The 17,826-nt window shown below is 35.6% G+C and overlaps 2 protein-coding genes across 3 annotated transcripts; one reads left to right on the top strand and one right to left on the bottom strand.

The window, feature by feature from the left end:
• Positions 1-98: 98 nt before the first annotated feature.
• Positions 99-4,360, top strand: LOC132308854 (pentatricopeptide repeat-containing protein At1g31790). Of its 2 annotated transcripts, XM_059807114.1 has the most exons (4): positions 99-2,299; positions 3,268-3,310; positions 3,697-3,826; positions 3,931-4,360. In XM_059807114.1, the coding sequence occupies exon 1, from the start codon at positions 246-248 to the stop codon at positions 1,611-1,613; it is 1,368 nt and encodes a 455-aa protein (XP_059663097.1). In that variant the 5' UTR covers positions 99-245; the 3' UTR covers positions 1,614-2,299; positions 3,268-3,310; positions 3,697-3,826; positions 3,931-4,360. The 2 variants fall into 2 exon arrangements, with proteins under 2 accessions (XP_059663097.1, XP_059663096.1); XM_059807113.1 differs by lacking the exon at positions 3,268-3,310.
• Positions 4,361-7,732: 3,372 nt separating this feature from the next.
• Positions 7,733-17,579, bottom strand: LOC132308853 (WAT1-related protein At3g45870-like). The gene is made up of 7 exons (XM_059807112.1): positions 17,135-17,579; positions 16,279-16,341; positions 16,024-16,140; positions 15,589-15,874; positions 9,370-9,525; positions 8,808-8,959; positions 7,733-8,273 (listed from the first exon to the last, which is right to left on the bottom strand). The coding sequence occupies exons 1-7, from the start codon at positions 17,341-17,343 to the stop codon at positions 8,063-8,065; spliced, it is 1,194 nt and encodes a 397-aa protein (XP_059663095.1). The 5' UTR covers positions 17,344-17,579; the 3' UTR covers positions 7,733-8,062.
• Between the last annotated feature and the right edge of the window lie 247 nt (positions 17,580-17,826).

The following is a 17,826-nucleotide window of genomic DNA, read 5'->3' as shown; positions in this document are numbered from 1 at the left end:
AAAGCTACAAAAAGACAGTTTTACGAAGTCAAATTTCATGTTAGAAGTGACAATGAAACGAATTTTAAAACTAAAAAGAAAAACTGCTATATGGCTTAAGTAGTAGTATTATAGAGGTGAAAACATCTAGCTTGGCATATTACAGCAAACCACCTCTCCAAGTACCATTAATGAAGAACCCTTCTGTCTCCACAATCTTGTGGTTTCATCAATAAAATATAGTGAGCTACAAATCCACACATAAAATGGAAATCACTTACACCTCCCCAAAATCAGCTTTTTATAATAATAACCATAATTCTTTGAACATGTATAATAACAATAATAATATACATTCACACAACAATGGTAAAAAAATATATAGCACTGTCAGTGTCAATAACCATCCTTTATCAAGACCTTCACTTCAAATTCAGCTGGCACTGCAACAACGTCCCAAACGAAGAGAACCCAAATACCATCTTCAAAAACTTCAACAACTAATCAAACCATCAAAGCATAGTAGTTGGAGGGAGACCACCACCACCACCACAAGCACCATATCGGACGTTTTGCGCTTGATGGATGCCCTTGGCCTTCCCACACCGATAGATATATACGCTTCTCTCATCAAAGAGTGTTGTGATACTCGGGACATTGCCAGTGCCGTTGAGCTTCATGCCCACATCGACAGCAGTGGCATCCGTCCCGGTTTGCCATTGCTTAACCGCCTGTTGCTGATGTATGTATCGTGTGGTCTAATTGAGAATGCCCACCAATTGTTCGATAAAATGCCCATGAAGGACTCTAACTCGTGGGCGACCGTGATTGCTGGTTATGCGGAGAATGATGACTATGAGGAAGCTATAAATTTGTTTGTAGAAATGCAAAACCGCCGACGATACCATAACAATGATGACATGATTGAATTCCCAATTTCTTGGATTATTGTATGCATTCTCAAGGCATGTTTCCACACGATGAATTTAGAACTTGGGAAGCAAATCCATGGTTGGCTACTTAAGGTTGGCAATTCGACAAATATGTTTCTAAGTAGCTCCTTAATCAATTTATATGGTAAATGTGGATGCGTAGAAGGTGCTGACTTCGTCTTTGATCATATGCATCGTCGCAACACAGTGATTTGGACAGCAAAAATTGTTAACAACTGTAGAGAAGGGCGTTTTGATGAAGTGCTTGATGATTTTAAGGAGATGGGAAAATTGAGAATAAAGAAGAATAGCTTTACATTTTCTAGTGTTCTCAGGGCATGTTGCAGGATGGAGGATGATGGACTGTGTGGCCAGCAAGTCCATGCCAGTGCAATAAAGCTGGGACTTGAATCAGACGATTATGTGCAGTGCGGGGTGGTTGACATGTATGGAAAATGCGGGTTAGTTGAAGATGCAAGAAAGGCATTTGAGATGAATGAAGAAAAGAGAAATGCTGCCTGTTGGAATGCAATGCTTACCAGTTACATACACCATGGTTTTTGTATTGAGGCCATTAAGTTTCTATATCAAATGAAGGCGGCTGGCATTCAACCCCAGGAATCGTTGCTTAACGAAGTAAGGTTTGCTTGTGGGAGTAAATCTCCTGAGAATGTGACTGATGGAATGTGTCCATGGTACTAGTATTGCCTCTCGGTTTTGGAATGCAGACGATTTGCCATGTTTTGCTGCCCACTGTCACTTGTCCATAATTCTTGTACATCTAATGGCATTAGGATAACATCTTTCCATATCAATGCCTCAGTGGGCTATAGGCTATAGCTAGGTTAAGTATTTGTCATTGTCTGTAGAACCCTGCTTTTGTCCTCCGAAATAATCTTCTCGATTCAGACATGTTACAGATTCACACTATCTTTTGATCCCCAGTTGGGACTCATGTTCTCTGGAAGGATTGTTGTATTTTTTGTAACGTCTGTGTTATGTATATATATATATATATATGTAATTGTGTGTGTGTGTGGTGTGAATTTAAAGGCAAAAGAAAAAGAAAAAAAAATTCAAAAAAATGGGTGGGACCCAAAGCACTTCAATGGTCATGAAACCACTCTTGATTTCATTCTCTCTCTCTCTCTCTCGTTCCAGAGGCCTCCTTCTCTTTTTCTTTTTCTTTTTTTTATTTCAAACTTCCACTCTTGATTTCTCCCTCATTACTTAGCCTTTTTAAGTGCCGATTGCGGCCAAACGAAGAGCACGGCGAGCTCTACACATGTTTACCAGCAATTTCAGATTTGAGCAACCTAGGGATTCCGAAAATCTTGACCCATTTTGAGGGTTTGAGGTGGAATTTGGGAGTTTTGCATATAATTGAGGTATGGGTTCCTAAGTCATACATTCTTGCACCTTTATGAATTATTCTTCTTGTTTGATGTTTAAAATGCTATATTTGTGTTGATTTCTTTAAAATGATTCTAATTGTTGTACTCATGAAAGATGTGATTATATGTGTGTGTTCATGTAGTATGAGAAAATATGTTTCAATTACTTTATTTCATGCCTATTGTAATTTATGTGCTGAAATTATAACTTAAAAGTATGATGTTAAATTTTAGAGATTTCTATAAAACATGCCTAAATGATAAATTCCATGCCTATTGTGTATTAAGTGTTGAATTTGGTAATTTAGAAGCATGATATATATATTTTATGAATCTTCTATGAGACATGTATAATGTACATATTTGACTTGTAAGAAATAAAAATTTCTTTATTGGTACGTCATTGAAATGCATAAGACATATATGCATTTATTAGGATAGGATGGGAAAAATTGATTTGAAAGAAAGGAAATTGATTTTGGGAAAGAATTTTGAAAAGGGTTTTTGTGAAAAACCCGGCCGCCTAGGAGTTGCCTAGGGACCGCGGCGTTAGTGAGGCCTAGAGGGGACTAAGGAGACCGCCCTAATGTGGTTGAGTTACCTGAGCTCCAAATGACGCCTTGGAGTTGCCATGGGTCAGGGACAGTGGTCAATCCTCCTCTCGTGCCGCCATAGAGTTGCCATGGGACAGGTTCACTAACGGTTTGGAAATGATAATGGAAATGGTTTAGGGAAAATGGGGAGTGACATTGCATGGCACGGCATTTCAGTGCATGGCATATTTATTTGTGGTGTTGGATTAATGATGTGGTATCGTAGTTATACTTTTACTCCCGGCACGGTATGATCCCCGTTTTCTTATTCCTATTCATTGTGTGGATTCACGGGGTCTCAAGAGGTGTGTCTTAGGCACCACCTATTGAGTAATTTTGTTCACCCCTTTTATTTAACATTTTTTTCAGGAAACGGGAAAGAAGTGGCGGATGACATTTTACCACAGACTTAGTATGGATTAGGAGCTTATTTTGTTATTTTTGTACTTGGGTCTCACTATTTTTGTACGACTTAGTATAATGTATTTTGTACGATGACTTATGGATTTTGAATATTATAATTATATCTATGGGCTTGTAAAGCATAGACATTTGATCTTAATCTTGTATTTTGGGACAGTGATTATAATACTTGGATGATATAGTATGTGGTTGTACCACCATGGAATGTATTAGATGTTTATTGTGTTGGGACATGTTAAAAATGCTTTTAAACAGGTTGTTGTAGGACGATTTTTAGCGGAGGTCATGCAAATTTTTTTTTTAAAATTTTGGCATCAATTAGGGTCGTTACATTTTTCATATTTTGTGGGTTTTCACTGCATCTCTTTGATGCAGTGGTAAGAATTTCAATTCAAATGCATCGAGAGGGTTCTTGCCCGAGGTTGTTGCTGACTACAAGTCTACATGTGATATTTATGCTGTTGCTGCTGAAGTCAGAGAAATGCACTTGATTTTTGATGAGAGGGTGAGTATTTGCATACGCATTTTCTTTTCACATGAAGTGAATATAATTCAACTCGTTCGATCACAATGTTCATGTTCTGATGATTTATATTTCTTCCAACACAGGCTGCAATTCAGATCCTGCCACAACTTGCTGATTTTCCAGAGATGCTAAGGAATGCTGATTAAGCAAACACCGCATGAAGAGGGCATATCGGAGATCTCCAAGAATAGCTTTAGATTTTTGGTCCACTTCTGTCAAATAGCACTGTCGTGGTATTACTTACCAATATATATAGATATATATGCGGTGGGTGTGCTACTTAGAAAAATATATATGTGGGTGTGTTGCTGTGGTCAGTGTAAGTGTAAAGTAAGTCTAGTTTTTCCACTGTGGTTCAGGAGTCGAGTTCTTCATCATTCAAACTGTGTAGAGGTCTAGAAGGTAGAGTTATGTACATATGGTTTTGGAGTTCTGTGAAATGTTCTGGCTCGTACTCCATCTGTATTTGTTTTGCTCAATTAGGTACTTTTGAATGAAACTAAAAAAATCTCACTCTGAGAACTTTTTGTGTTTTGGATGGTGATATTGACAACTGCTTGAACAAACACGTCCAAATCTTAAGCTCAATGTCACGCCCCGAATTTCACGACTCGGGTCACGAAGAAAAAAAAAACAATAAAAATAGATAATTAAATAATAATTAATTAATTATATTCATTTGAGTCAATAAATAATTATTTGGAGAAAATCGGTGTCATTCATCACATAAATAATAATAATAATAATAATAATAGTTTCATAAAATAAATAATAGCATGATTAATTAACCATTTATATTAGATTATCCAAATGAACCCACATGTACACAATTTAAACAATAATTGTTCAATCCCACTATATAAGTTATGGCCACCATGGCCTCATTACAATCCATAAGGTGAGAAATAATGTTAAGGGATTACATGAGTAAAGATATGAGAGGAAATTCCATAAGAACTCCAAAAGATAGATGGGTGAATTCCTACTTCATTTCCTTCCTCCAAAAGAATATTACAAACCAGTCATCAAATATTGTTAGAAGATGTTATATTTGAAAAATAGTATTATAGGAATCCTTAAATTACTCCTTGACAGAATATTTGATATGAAAATATCATAGGAGAGATTTTAGAATATGATAGAATATTGATTGGAGTGATTTATGATATTGATTTTGGGGATCTTCCATTAATGTATTTTCTATATTTATCACTTCTATTATTTCATCTATAAATAGAGGTGATCATTGTATACAAAGATTAAAAGAGAATATATTATGAAGTGATGTAGCCCTTTGGGCTCTTTGTACCGTGGATGTAGGCCTTGTGTTCTTCGTGTTTCATTTCTCTCTTCACTTCCGTTTTATGCTTTACAACATGGTATCAGAGCCTAATTTTCTTCTTAGGTTCAGACCCCTATTTTGGGGTATTCCCTTAGCATCTGAAATGTTGTTATGGGTTTCTTGGTGCTATTTGTGCCTTGTTTGGGCTGTCAGTTTGTTCGGCGGTAATGTTTTCGCCTTTGCCGTGTCTCCGGCAATTTTTATTGACTTATTTGGGCTACCGGTGTGTTCGGTAGCATTGTTCGTCACCTTCGCCATGTGTTTGGTGCTATGTGGACTTATTTGGGCTGTGTATTCGGTAGCATTGTTCTTCGCATTCACCGTGTCTCTAACAGTTTTATTGTCTATTTCCGTACACTCTTCAGCTTGAGGGGGAGTGTTAAAAGATGTTATATTTGGAAAATAGTATTATAGGAACCCTTAAATTACTCCTTGACAGAATATTTGATATGAAAATATCATAGGAGAGATTTTAGAATATAATAGAATATTGATTTGAGTGATTTATGATATTGATTTTGGGAATCTTCCATTAATGTATTTTCCATATTTATCACTTCTATTATTTCACCTATAAATAGAGGTGATCATCGTATACAAAGATTAAGAGAGAATATATTATGAAGTGATGTAACCCTTTGGGCTCTTTGTACCGTGGATGTAGGCCTTGTGTTCTTCGTATTTCATTTCCCTCTTCACTTCCGTTTTATGCTTTACAACAAATATAATATCCAAAATACACCATGTGTCAAAATACAAGTCCAAAAGTAAGCTACACAATGGATGTCACAATTATCACAAGTAGCTCAAAAATGTTGTCAAGATCCTAATCAAGCTAGGGATAAGGAACCTCCTCTTGGGCAATGCCCTTTCCTGAAAAATATAAGAAACAACGGGGTAAGCAACGAATTGTTCCGTAGGAATGTCTCATGAATATAAACTAGGTTTCTCAAAATTCTACAAACATTGCATGGTCATACAATACATGGAATATGCTCCCTAACATCTAGTCTCAAGGGGAACCTAAATAGGATCATCCTAGCCTAGCATAAATAATATTAATTCATTTATCAAGACAAACATAAATAATATAATGTAATGTACATAAATTCACAAGTTGCAATAACACATAAATGCCAACTTAAAAATAAAAGTCGAAATCAATTAACGGGATAACTCGGAACACACCCACACTCCCGGTCACATAGTCATGCTATGCGCCTAAATAAAAATAGTCGTTTTCGGATTACTAGTCCGTCAGAAACTAACTGATTGACCAATATAAAGTGGGGAAACTCATGTTTCACCCGCGAGCGCTGAACCCTCGCATTCTCAAAGTAATAACCCGTATCTCCCAAAATCACCAAACAAGTCTACAAAATAATCAATATACCATGATATGCCCAAATTGCATTTCGCATGCGCACATAAATTATACTAATCACACAATCCATGTCCTATGGTCCAAAATCACGATAATGGCATACTCTTTGATGTAATGTCTACAAATTGGGTATTTTAAAGTCATTTAAATTCATGTTATCATTATATCAAATTTCAAGTGAGTAAAAGTTTAACATCATCATAGAAATATACATCTTCAAAATTAACCTTCACAAAATAACAAATACATGATAATTCCATGAAAAAACACAACATATAAGGCACTTTAATTACAAGAAATTGTATACATTAAGATCTAGCATTTTAATAAACATCCATAATATTAACAATGGGACAAATAACATATTACACATGAAAATTGATATAAAAACTCAATAAAACATTATGGACATACAATTAAATCATTATATAAGCTCTCTAATTAAACACACACACAAATGTATGCATAACTCACACAATGGTCATAAAATTCCAAGAACTCCTAGGTTATAAGTACAATACACCTCTACCTTAAGCTAGGAGCAAACCCTAGCTACTCTAAAGGAAAAGTGTGCTCCAAATCCGAAATTGATTGACGGGTTTTGTTCCTCTCGTAGTCCCCGTCAATTTTCCTTCTATGCAAGCTCAAAATCTCTAAGGTTGGAGGCGAAATGGTGGCGAAATGGTTGAAGTAAAATGAAAAATAAAAAAATGGGAGAGAGAAGAGAGTGTGTCGGTGAAGTAGGAGAATGAGAGGATTTTTGACTTTTATTCCACATTCTCTCTCTATACAAACATACATATACATATCACACACATTCCCATCCACACATCTTACCCACTAGTCAACCTAGGCCCCACAACATAACAAAATGCAATTAAAAATAAATAAAAAAGGAAAAAAAATAAAAATAAGACTTGGTCATCACAACCAACACTTATTTCCTTGTGGTATTGCTCAATACATCGACATCAAAATATTAGATCTCGTTTTGGAGAATGAGATACAGTTGACATCAGACTAGTAAAAAAGATATTGTGGGACAACTGGAGACAGTGAACATAGAGCTAGGGGGTGCGAGTAACTGGAGATAATCGAGTTATCAATCCAAACACTCGAAACACACAAATAACAGTCCACAGACATACACAAATAATACTAATAGCAATAATAATAAATAAATAAATAAAACTTTGGTCCATCCATACACTAGAATCCGGAGCTATAAGTTCATCTGACTTACAAGTAAATTCAAGATGATCTCATGGAAAAGGATATCAGCCATAACATTTTGCTGCTGCTAATGTCAGTGTCTGCAACAAAGCCGGAGATAAACTGGTCGCAAGAGAATATTGCTTTACTATACACGATTAAACATTCCTCTCTACATCGACTCTGAAAAAGATCGAAAAGGTGAATGCTGACTCTAACAAAGTTTACTATAAAACACACTATCATGAGGATACTGTGACATCCACCATATGTTGGCTTAATCCACAACTTTAGGTAATGAGGGGGACTGCCCCGAGACAATGTGTGCTCTCTGGTACGGATTCTTGTTGAGAGACGAGTCCCTGTGAATGAGTGGTTCAGAGACCTGAGAAACTTGAGGGATAATTCCGATAGCTGCCTGTCTTTCCTTGTAGGATGCCCATGTGACCAAATAAAGCCCGGCAATAATTAAAGATCCCCCTAAAATGCTGTTTCCAGATGCAAATTAAACTAAGAGTTAGCCCAGAAGACACTTAATCTATTGAAGAACTCAAGGTTCTGATTGAGTTCAAATTTCAAAGAGATAGAGTCTGATAGATCATGGACAAAAAATACTTTTATATGCCATGTTTACATAAACTATAATCTTCTCTCTTTTTTCTCTGAGAACTAATAAGCACACATAAATACCCCCATTTTCTGCACGAGAATGTGTGTTCTAATATTGAAGATAGTCACTTTATGCAATTGGTGCCGAAAGTCAAATATGTTCCAATCCACTCTTCCCAGTACCATCGATTAATATTGACCACATTAGGTAATGACTCTTTTTAACCAACACATGAACCTGTGTCCTAATCAGGATTTGAACCCTGCACCTCCCCCCTTCAAAAGTGGCAGAAGATATTTTACTCAAGCTAACAGCCAGTGGTTACATAAATCAATTATCATTTTCTTATAGGTGGTAAACAAGAAAACAGCCAAGTGTGTGCACATGCAATCAAGGGTGTTTAGAGTAAAACCTTGCTAAATAAATAGGACTTCCAAGGAAAATTCTTGACAGGAAGGCAGATGCAGCAGGTTGAAGTGGATTGTAAAGAGCGACCAAAGCAGGCCCTAGGACCTTGTTAGACCATGTCAGGAGGCCATAGTTAAGTGCAGATGCAATGATTCCCTGAAAACAGAAATATTTCCTTCAGTTTTCATTTTTGCTGCTTCTTTGGGAAGAGAGAGGGAGAGAAGGGGAAGGGGGGAGGTGGGGGTGTGTTTGAAAGTAACAAATAGAGGAATACATGCATCTAGATTCTAGGCACACAACCACGCTTACATGCATATATTTAAATATAAAGTTGCAGTCGAACATTATGAGTCAAGCAGTAACTGAAAAGCTATCACTTAACAATTTATGTAATCCAAAATACATGCATCTAGATAGGAAAATAGAATCAAAATGATATACAGAGCTTTTGACTGACGGTAAATAAAATATTGAACACAAACTCACTGCATGAATCCTCAATTCCCCTCCCCAAAAAAAAAATTAACATGAAATAAATAGGAATGAAGGAAAGAAAAGATACTTACAGCGTAGAACACAGCAAAAAACTGTGACTGGGTCAAATTCCAGTTTGTTGATTCGTTGGTCGTAAAGAATGCTGTCACTACCATAAGTAGCGCACCAAAGAAGTAAGAAAATGCTGTCACTGATAGACTGGATGGATATTTCACTAGAACTTTAGCCTGATTATTTTACAGCAACACGTCAAACTCAACAGCAAACATAAAACATTAGATATGATCTAAACTCATGTATCAATATTAGATATAACTTAAATTCATATAGAATTCCCCTAGTTACTTTGAAAAACACTTTTCTTAATAAAATTTACTAGCAGTATTAACACCAAATCTACACCAGCATCCAAAATTTTGGTGAATATGTGATGAATCAATATTGTGGGTTTAAAGCCCCTTATCCTTCAAAAAGAATATTAAGGTTAGGAACCTCAAATCTTGGAGGTTTAGATTTCGAATCCCCCTGGAGCCACACAGGAAAAAATATTAAGATTAGGATTGAAGGAAATGCATATTAGAGAATACAAAAGCAAAAAAATTTAAAATGAGGATGATGTTAGTAGATAAAACTGAAAAACCATAGCTCGTGGGAAAAAAAAAAAGATTCCTTCCAAATCAGTGGAGCTATGGACATATGACCATTTTACTGATTTTCATACCAGTCAGGAAAAGCAAAAACTGCTCAAACAGACATCTAAAGCATTCCCAAAAAGACTAGAGCCAGCTGTATTACGATGTACATCTAAATCATCAGCCGAATTTGGAGAACTCACAACCCAAAACTAATGCCAAACACATTGTGAGAAGTAGAAAATAGCATTAGGAATTAGACTTCATAGCAAAATTTACAGATTTCATTCATATAATTACAAGCTCAGGGGATAGTCTGATAGCAAGGAATTCGGCCACTCCAAGGAATTTTTCGGTAATTGCCTAGTGCATGTGGGATGGGTGGACTGCATGGGTTCGGTGGTGGACTATAGGGTGTTTAAGAGGACCAACACCATCATCGTGGACAAAAATAAAAATCATATAATTAGATATACAAAAGCTTTCTACCTCGTGTCTCATGAATATCCAGTAGTAGCAGATTGTATCCAAAAGCATGAAAAGAGAAGGAGCAAGATCTCATATATAATAGTAAAATTTAAAGCTCCTTTCTAATTAACACAAAAATGTGCAGAAGTGTTCATCTCAAACACAACACTTGGATCACTTGGATTGTGTAGCCATTATTTGTTTGTCAAACATGCTTGCTATCAGAGATGTACTCATCATTTATGCAGGCCAAGAAAAGAGAGGAATAATCCTTCATAACCTTCATCATTTTTTCTCGTGTTAATGCCTCATGGATAAATCACAAGAAGCTGGAGCAGCACCACTAGAAATTCCATTCACACAGACACTTCATTTGTTCTAGATGAAAAAGATTGGACACTAAAAATTCTAGTTGGATACCCATATCCTAAAAAATGTGTGTTCCAGATCTAACGCCATGACATACTTGAACCGGACAACAAAAGTACCTATGGCCACTTCACAAAGCCTGTGACCACTTTTGCTTCTTAATTTTTGAGTTCCTTAAAGTTCAGACACAATTTAGACTTCATTTCATGTGTTGCTTAGTTTAAACCATTTCAAAGTTCACCTTTATATGGAGCATGTTGAAAGATATAAAAATTTGAAGAGAGATACTAAACATGAAGAACACAAGGATATAAAACGTGGTTCGGCCACTACGGCCTACATCCATAGCACATAAAGCCCAAGACCACCACACCACCCCCCCCCCCCCCCCCCCCCCCCCCAAACCCAATTTGGTACACGGAGATTTTAACTCAAGTGTCCAACTTGAAACTTAATATAAAGTTTTTAGAGAGTTTGAGACAAGTTGATCCGAGGATCTAAGATGAGTTGATCCAGAGATCCAAGACGAGTTGATCCGAAGATCCAAGATGAGGAGAGTATAGAGTAGGGTATGGTAAACCTGCTCTGATACCACTGTTGAAAGATTGAGGACTTTTTTTGACTTAAGTCCCATAATTTTGTACAAGTTTTGACATCAATCCCTTTTTTAAAAACATTAGAGATCAGTCCCTTTTTTAGATATTTTCTGCTAGTCAACAAATAGGCTAATAAACAATATTAATGTTAAGAGCCTTTTTAGATAAAATTCCAAAACTATCCCTAATTTTTTTCCAGCCAAACTACCTGATGATTAGAACCGATCAAAACCCTAACCCTCTCTCTTCTTCTTCTTCTTATTTTTTTTAAAATAAATTTATTTATACACAAGAGGGAAGCTCAGCGAAGTGCCCAAAATGCATTGCTGCTCTTCTATGAAATCCAGCGAAGGTGCGCCTACCTGGTTACAACTTCCGTACCAATGAACACAAACTAGAGACCAAAATCTCATCATGCCATATGCAAACTAAAGTCTCGATCTCGAATCTCATCATCTTCTCTTTGATCATCAACTGTCTCTTGCTGCTTCAGCAAAACAAGACCAAACGAAGATGCAAACAAGTAGTCTCGTCCTTGCTACAAACAGAGGAGATCTTCACAGTGCTATCAATTTCTTCCCCATCATCATCATCATCATTATTATTATTATTATATTTTGCCCAAACAAAATAGGGGCAACTAGATGTACCTGAATCATGGATTGAGAAGGAGAAATAAAGACATCGTCATGTGTTGTTGAATAGGATTGTTTGTGGATCAAAGGTTTCGAATTTTTTTTTTTTTAATGAGAAAATCTAGAGGTGATGGCTAAGAAAGTGACTATGGTAGTTTAAGAAAAGGGGCAGTTTTGGAATTTTATAAAAAACACTCTTTAACTGCAATGTTGTTTAGTGGACCGTTTGTTGACTAACAAAAAAATATAAAAATAGGATCAATGTCTAACATTTTTAAAAAAATGGACCAATGTCAAAACCTGTACTAAATTATGGGACTTAAAGTTAAAAAAATAAAATAAAAAATAAAAAAGAAAAACCCAACAATTGAAGAAAAAAATTAAACATGAAGAGCACAAGGATATAATGTGGTTCGGCCGCTACGGCCTACATCCACGACACATAAAGCCCAAAGGGCTACATCATTTTTATTATATTCTCTCTTAATATTATTTACAATCAGCACCTCTATTTATAGGTGAAAGAATACAAGTGATAACTATGGAAAAAACATTGATGGAGGATTACTAAAATCAATCCCATAAATCACTCCAATCGATATTCTATCATAGGCTAAAATCACTCCTATGATATCCCCAACAGAGCACATTTCAGCAGTTAACCCACCACCACAACAAACGCAAAGCTCTTCTTTAATTTGAATTCTTAAGAGAGATGATGCTTGCTCTTTTGGTTTTCAATCTTTTTTATAAGGTTGAATAATAATTTTCATTTAAAAATACTCTCTTTTTCAGATATAATAATCATTTATTTAATAGATGAAGACAAGTATTAAATTTTCAACTGAAACCTTCTCTACACTGAGATGAACCAGGAGAGGACCAATAATGTTGATGTGATGATCCTTGTAGTCTCAAGACTCTCAAAGATAAGAATAAGGAACAGCTACATATCCTAACTCCATAACTAAATCATATACCAATTCAGTTAAGACAATACTTTTGGCATCCACATTTACTTCAATATCCTCATTGCAAATTTGTCTTTTCAGCTATTCAACATACCAAAACAAACATGGTATGATTCGTTAAATTGGGCTTTACTTCTGTTAGTGAACTCTTGAAAAAGCCGTTGAAAGACATACAAATAACGCTATTAATAAATATATCATATATAACACAACTCATATGCTTACATTGCAAACTTTTTTGCTTGCTACAGCAGTTAATAGTGTTCCGCTCATCTGGAAGGCTTTAATCATCAAGGGGTACACAGTTTTTTTGACATATTCTGCCTTCCTAGCTTCCATATCTAGTTAAGAAACACACAAACTGATAATGGGATCAACATGATAATTGATTTGCTTTCAGTAAAAAAAGATAAGAGATGATAAAATTTCTTGCTGCCTACATGCAAGAAGGGAGTCATCCAACACATCTGCACTAGACCTCGAATTTAGAAAACACGTGTTTTTGAGTAACAAAAAATGCCACTTATCATTATATGCATATAACACCACTCTTCAAATAATTATTCTGCTACACAATGAAGGTTTTTGTGTACAATAGCAGTGAGAGTTCAAACCAAATTGAGACCGGTAAGAAATGTATTCATTTTTCTTTCTTTTCTACTGTATTGACAACATGTTCACAATCCTTCCGTACTCAAACAGTTGAGAAATTTAATGGAGGGTATAAAATCCATAAAGGAGAGGACTCCATATCTTGATCAAGATGATGATGTCATATTCCTGGAGAAACCACATAAAATCAATCCTAAAATGATTAGTCCTGCATCTAATCCAAATCAAGTTAAGCGAATGGGTTCTTCTGGATGCAAGAAGATCTTAGAAACATATTACATGGATAACTCTAGAGGGACTTTAGAGAGAGAGAGAGACTTTAGAGAGGGGGGGTTGGACATGATGGATAGAAATTTTTTTATTTAAAGAGGTTTACGAGGGTGGCTGCTGGCAACTTTTTCCTTCGGAACCAAATCATCTCCGAACAGATCCAATTTCTTAAATAAACAAAAATTAACTGGAACTGCATCATAAAAATAAGTTGAAGATGAAGATATGTAACAACGATTAGCAGAAATTCTATTTCAAAAATACCCGCTGGTTCATAAAACATTATCAACTAAACTAAATAAAAACTTCTTCAAATCCAACAGTTTGGGGGCAGCATATGCCTGTTTTTGTCATCCTAATCTAACTTCTGTACCAGATGTTATCATCTCTTTCATGTGACTCAAGTTGGTTGTCTTCCCTTCCCTGTCCTAACCCTCAACAAAGATCATGCCACTTTTCCTGGTTGATACACTTTTTCATCAGTTCTTGAAACATGTAGAATATTTTATAAAGGAGTTCTAAAATATTGGTAGAACCGTAATTTACATCAGCTTTCATTTAGATAAATTGATGAAGAGGTATCTATGGAAACAATTTCTGGACAGTAGTCAATATATATACGGAAGCAATAAATCTCTCTATGTTCAATTACAATGAAGGTTTTTCTGTATTTTGTAGTCTTATTTTACAACGTTCTCTACAGAACTTTAAAAATCGTAAGTCTCTCTTATTTGTTCATATGGTTTTGCTTTTGTTTCTGTTGTTGGGCTGCCTATATCACCCCTTTTGGTTATATACTTAGGTTTTCTCATGTGTATAGGGGGGTATGCCCCCCTCCATACCAGTAAATCTTTTCAAAGTTAATAGATTTTTTACATTAATTACCAAAAAATATAAAACAGTGGCTGGTTATTGCTACTCATAACCCATGACACCAAGACTTGAAATCCAAAACCCAAATCAAAGGGAGAAACATTTAGAAATTGTAAAACTTAAATTTTGAAGCTATGAATATAAAAATATCAAAGTCCAGCCTGCAAGCATTTGCAAAAAATGAAGCTCTCCGAGTCAATAAACTTTTGGATGTGTCAATATCTTGACTAATTTCATCTCTCTCCAAAAAGATTCTAAATTAAAGAAGTCAAATTTTCAAGAAGTATTCCAATCATTTGCACTTCCCAGTTTCCACCACAATTAATGCTACTCAGGAGCTGTTAAATGATGAATGGTGGGAACTTAAAAATCTTGCAGGGTTATTAATGAAAGATCAGACTAACATAAAGCATTTTGAATAGGCTGCGCAATCGATACTTATTCCTATCATGCTACCAGAAAAATTCACATAGTAAGCTCCATTAACCTAGGACATCTAGTTGGAACTCACCTAGGTGCTGTATAGACAATTCGATGGGCAAAGACACTTCCAAGCCACCCTAAGTTGCATTGAGATTGTTTTTAAAATCATGGATAAACCATGAAGATTAACTACACCTTGAAAAAATTTATTGGGAAGGTGGAATAATCATCAAAAAAGTGAAGAGGCTCATTGAGTTCCACTAGATGCACCAGTCATTCCAGTGATAATTTGATTGACCATAAATCAAGATCATCCAAGAGTATGTTCAGAGCACAGGGAATCTTCTTATCTATACCTACTTTTTATTTTATTTATTTTTAATGTTTATCAATAGAATATTCCCATTAATATCCGAACAAATGAGATAAATATTTAAATACCTGAATAGCTAGATAAGCCGCCATGCACATACAATTCCCTATCAGACATAAGACACCAACGTGCCAGCGGTCAAGCCCAAACTCCAGGAAATTAGAAATCAACCATCCAGCAGGCTCTGGTTGACCCCTGATACTTATTTCACTTTGTGCTGCAAATTTTGGTTCCTTATATCCAAACAAGGATGGGCCCCTAAACAGAACCATTAATATGGCGCCTGAAACACATACGAGTGTACCTCCAACCTTTGCCTGACCGTCAGTCCTGAGCAGATTCACTGTTTCTGTACTGCATGAATAATTTTTGCATATGATGTTTTACCGGCAACAATAAAGTGTATGACATTAATATACAAATATATATAGATGTGCTTACCCACACACAAAGGAAAACATCATCAAAAAAATTAGATAAAGGCAAGAAATAATCAAACTGACCCCATCATTACAGCCAATATAAAAGTGAAGACTGGAATTGCAGGTTGTATAGCTGCGGCATAAGTTGGATTTGTGTAGCCAAGACCAATAAGAAACAGAAGCTGATTCCCAAATATCCTATTCCAATTAGAATAGATGAGAGGGAAAGAACCATATAGATTGATCAGTAGGATGACACAACAACTGGAGCCATTACACAAAAAGATAATGCAAAAAAACAAGCTCAACAAAAGGTTTTGGAGTTTCTAAACTTACCCAGTCAATCCAAGAAAAAAGAACGACGAGAGGAGGCGCCTTGTAATTGGTAGTCTAACCCTTCTGCAAATAGTAAATAACAAATGTTTCACAATGTTGTACTTCAGACATTCACACATAAAGCATAATTTTCTAAAGCAAATATTAAAAGAAAGAAGAAGTTGTTAGGTCCATTTTTACAGCCAAATATGTAGATGAGAATGCTCTTTTATTTCTAAACTGCATTACTGATAAGATTAACAAGTGTTGGTTTTAGTAACTACACCATTGCAACAATGTCAATAACAACAAAACTATGTACAGTAACAACAAAACTATGTAATTTTTAGAGCTAAGGAGACATATAACACAATAAAACAAGTTCCTAGGATAACACCAGAAGAAGAAATTCCCCTGAAATTTTAAATTCACTAATGTAAAGTTTGTTACTCTTGGCTTTAGCATCAAGTAGTTAGTTTCCACACGTACGTAAATCAAACAAAACAAAAATTTTATCAACAATCAATTATTGTTCAGAACATGACCACGAAGCTAGGAATTTTACAATTCAAGGACCAACACGGAAATAGGAACTAAGCCTTGAAATTGAAAATTTGTACGAACCTGTGAAATTCAAACAGAGACCAGTAATAGCATTTCCCAAATTCAGGAAAATTTCAAAGAATTTGTTAAGATTACAATATGAGATCAAATGAACAGAATTGAAAATCGCTCTTTCTAAAGCCATTAAATCCAAAATCTAAGAGCATTTCAAGAAACACAAAAGAGAGAAATTGATCGATTTGTCAGCTACAAAGCAAAAAGCAAGCATATATATTCAATATATCTACAGAGGGAGAGAGATAGAGCAACTGACTTTTCACGAACATAGGCAATAGGAGCAAGAATGGAGAGGGCGATAAGGTCGCGATAGACGCAGAAGACGAGCTCGTTGACTCCAACGTTGAGAGCCACTTTGGTGATGACATGGTACCCTCCATTGAAAACCTGCACCATCGCCATTGCTGCGTGTGCTTTCCATACTTCTCTTCCACTAAAACCTGCTGTTGTTGCCATCTCGATCATCTGGGTCTGGTGGTTATTCACCCCCACGCTCTTTATCTCCTCTCTCTCTCTCTCTCTCTCTCTCTATATATATATATATATATATATCTATAGTAGAATATAAAGATATTGTTTTTTGGAAGGTAGAGGGTAAAGAATGATGTAATCGTGCAAATGAAGAATTTGTTTCTGAATTTGGAGATTCAAGGTTTCATATATTTGAGCTTTTTCTGACGTGGTCTCAGCTTTCCATGTGCATACAAGCCTTCCGAAAAATCTGAGCCTCTCTTACTTTCTTGCCACAATTTATGATTCTTTTGAAAATTCTTTGGTTTATCTCACTCTTATGGATAGTTATGGGTATACTTGATTGGGTTCTGAACTTTCAAAAACTCCAAATAAGAATTTTTTTTTTGTTTTTTTTTTGTTTTGAGAAGATAAGATATTTTCTCTTTTCTTGCCAATTAATTTTAAGAGAAATACGTAAAAATGGTTAAACAGTTG

The sequence above is a fragment of the Cornus florida genome, unplaced genomic scaffold, assembly GCF_030987335.1.
Source record: "Cornus florida cultivar Cherokee Brave unplaced genomic scaffold, ASM3098733v1 CherokeeBrave_3.0.0_Hap2_Chr05, whole genome shotgun sequence".
Lineage (NCBI taxonomy): Eukaryota > Viridiplantae > Streptophyta > Magnoliopsida > Cornales > Cornaceae > Cornus > Cornus florida.
This window is presented reverse-complemented; position numbering and strand designations above follow the sequence as displayed.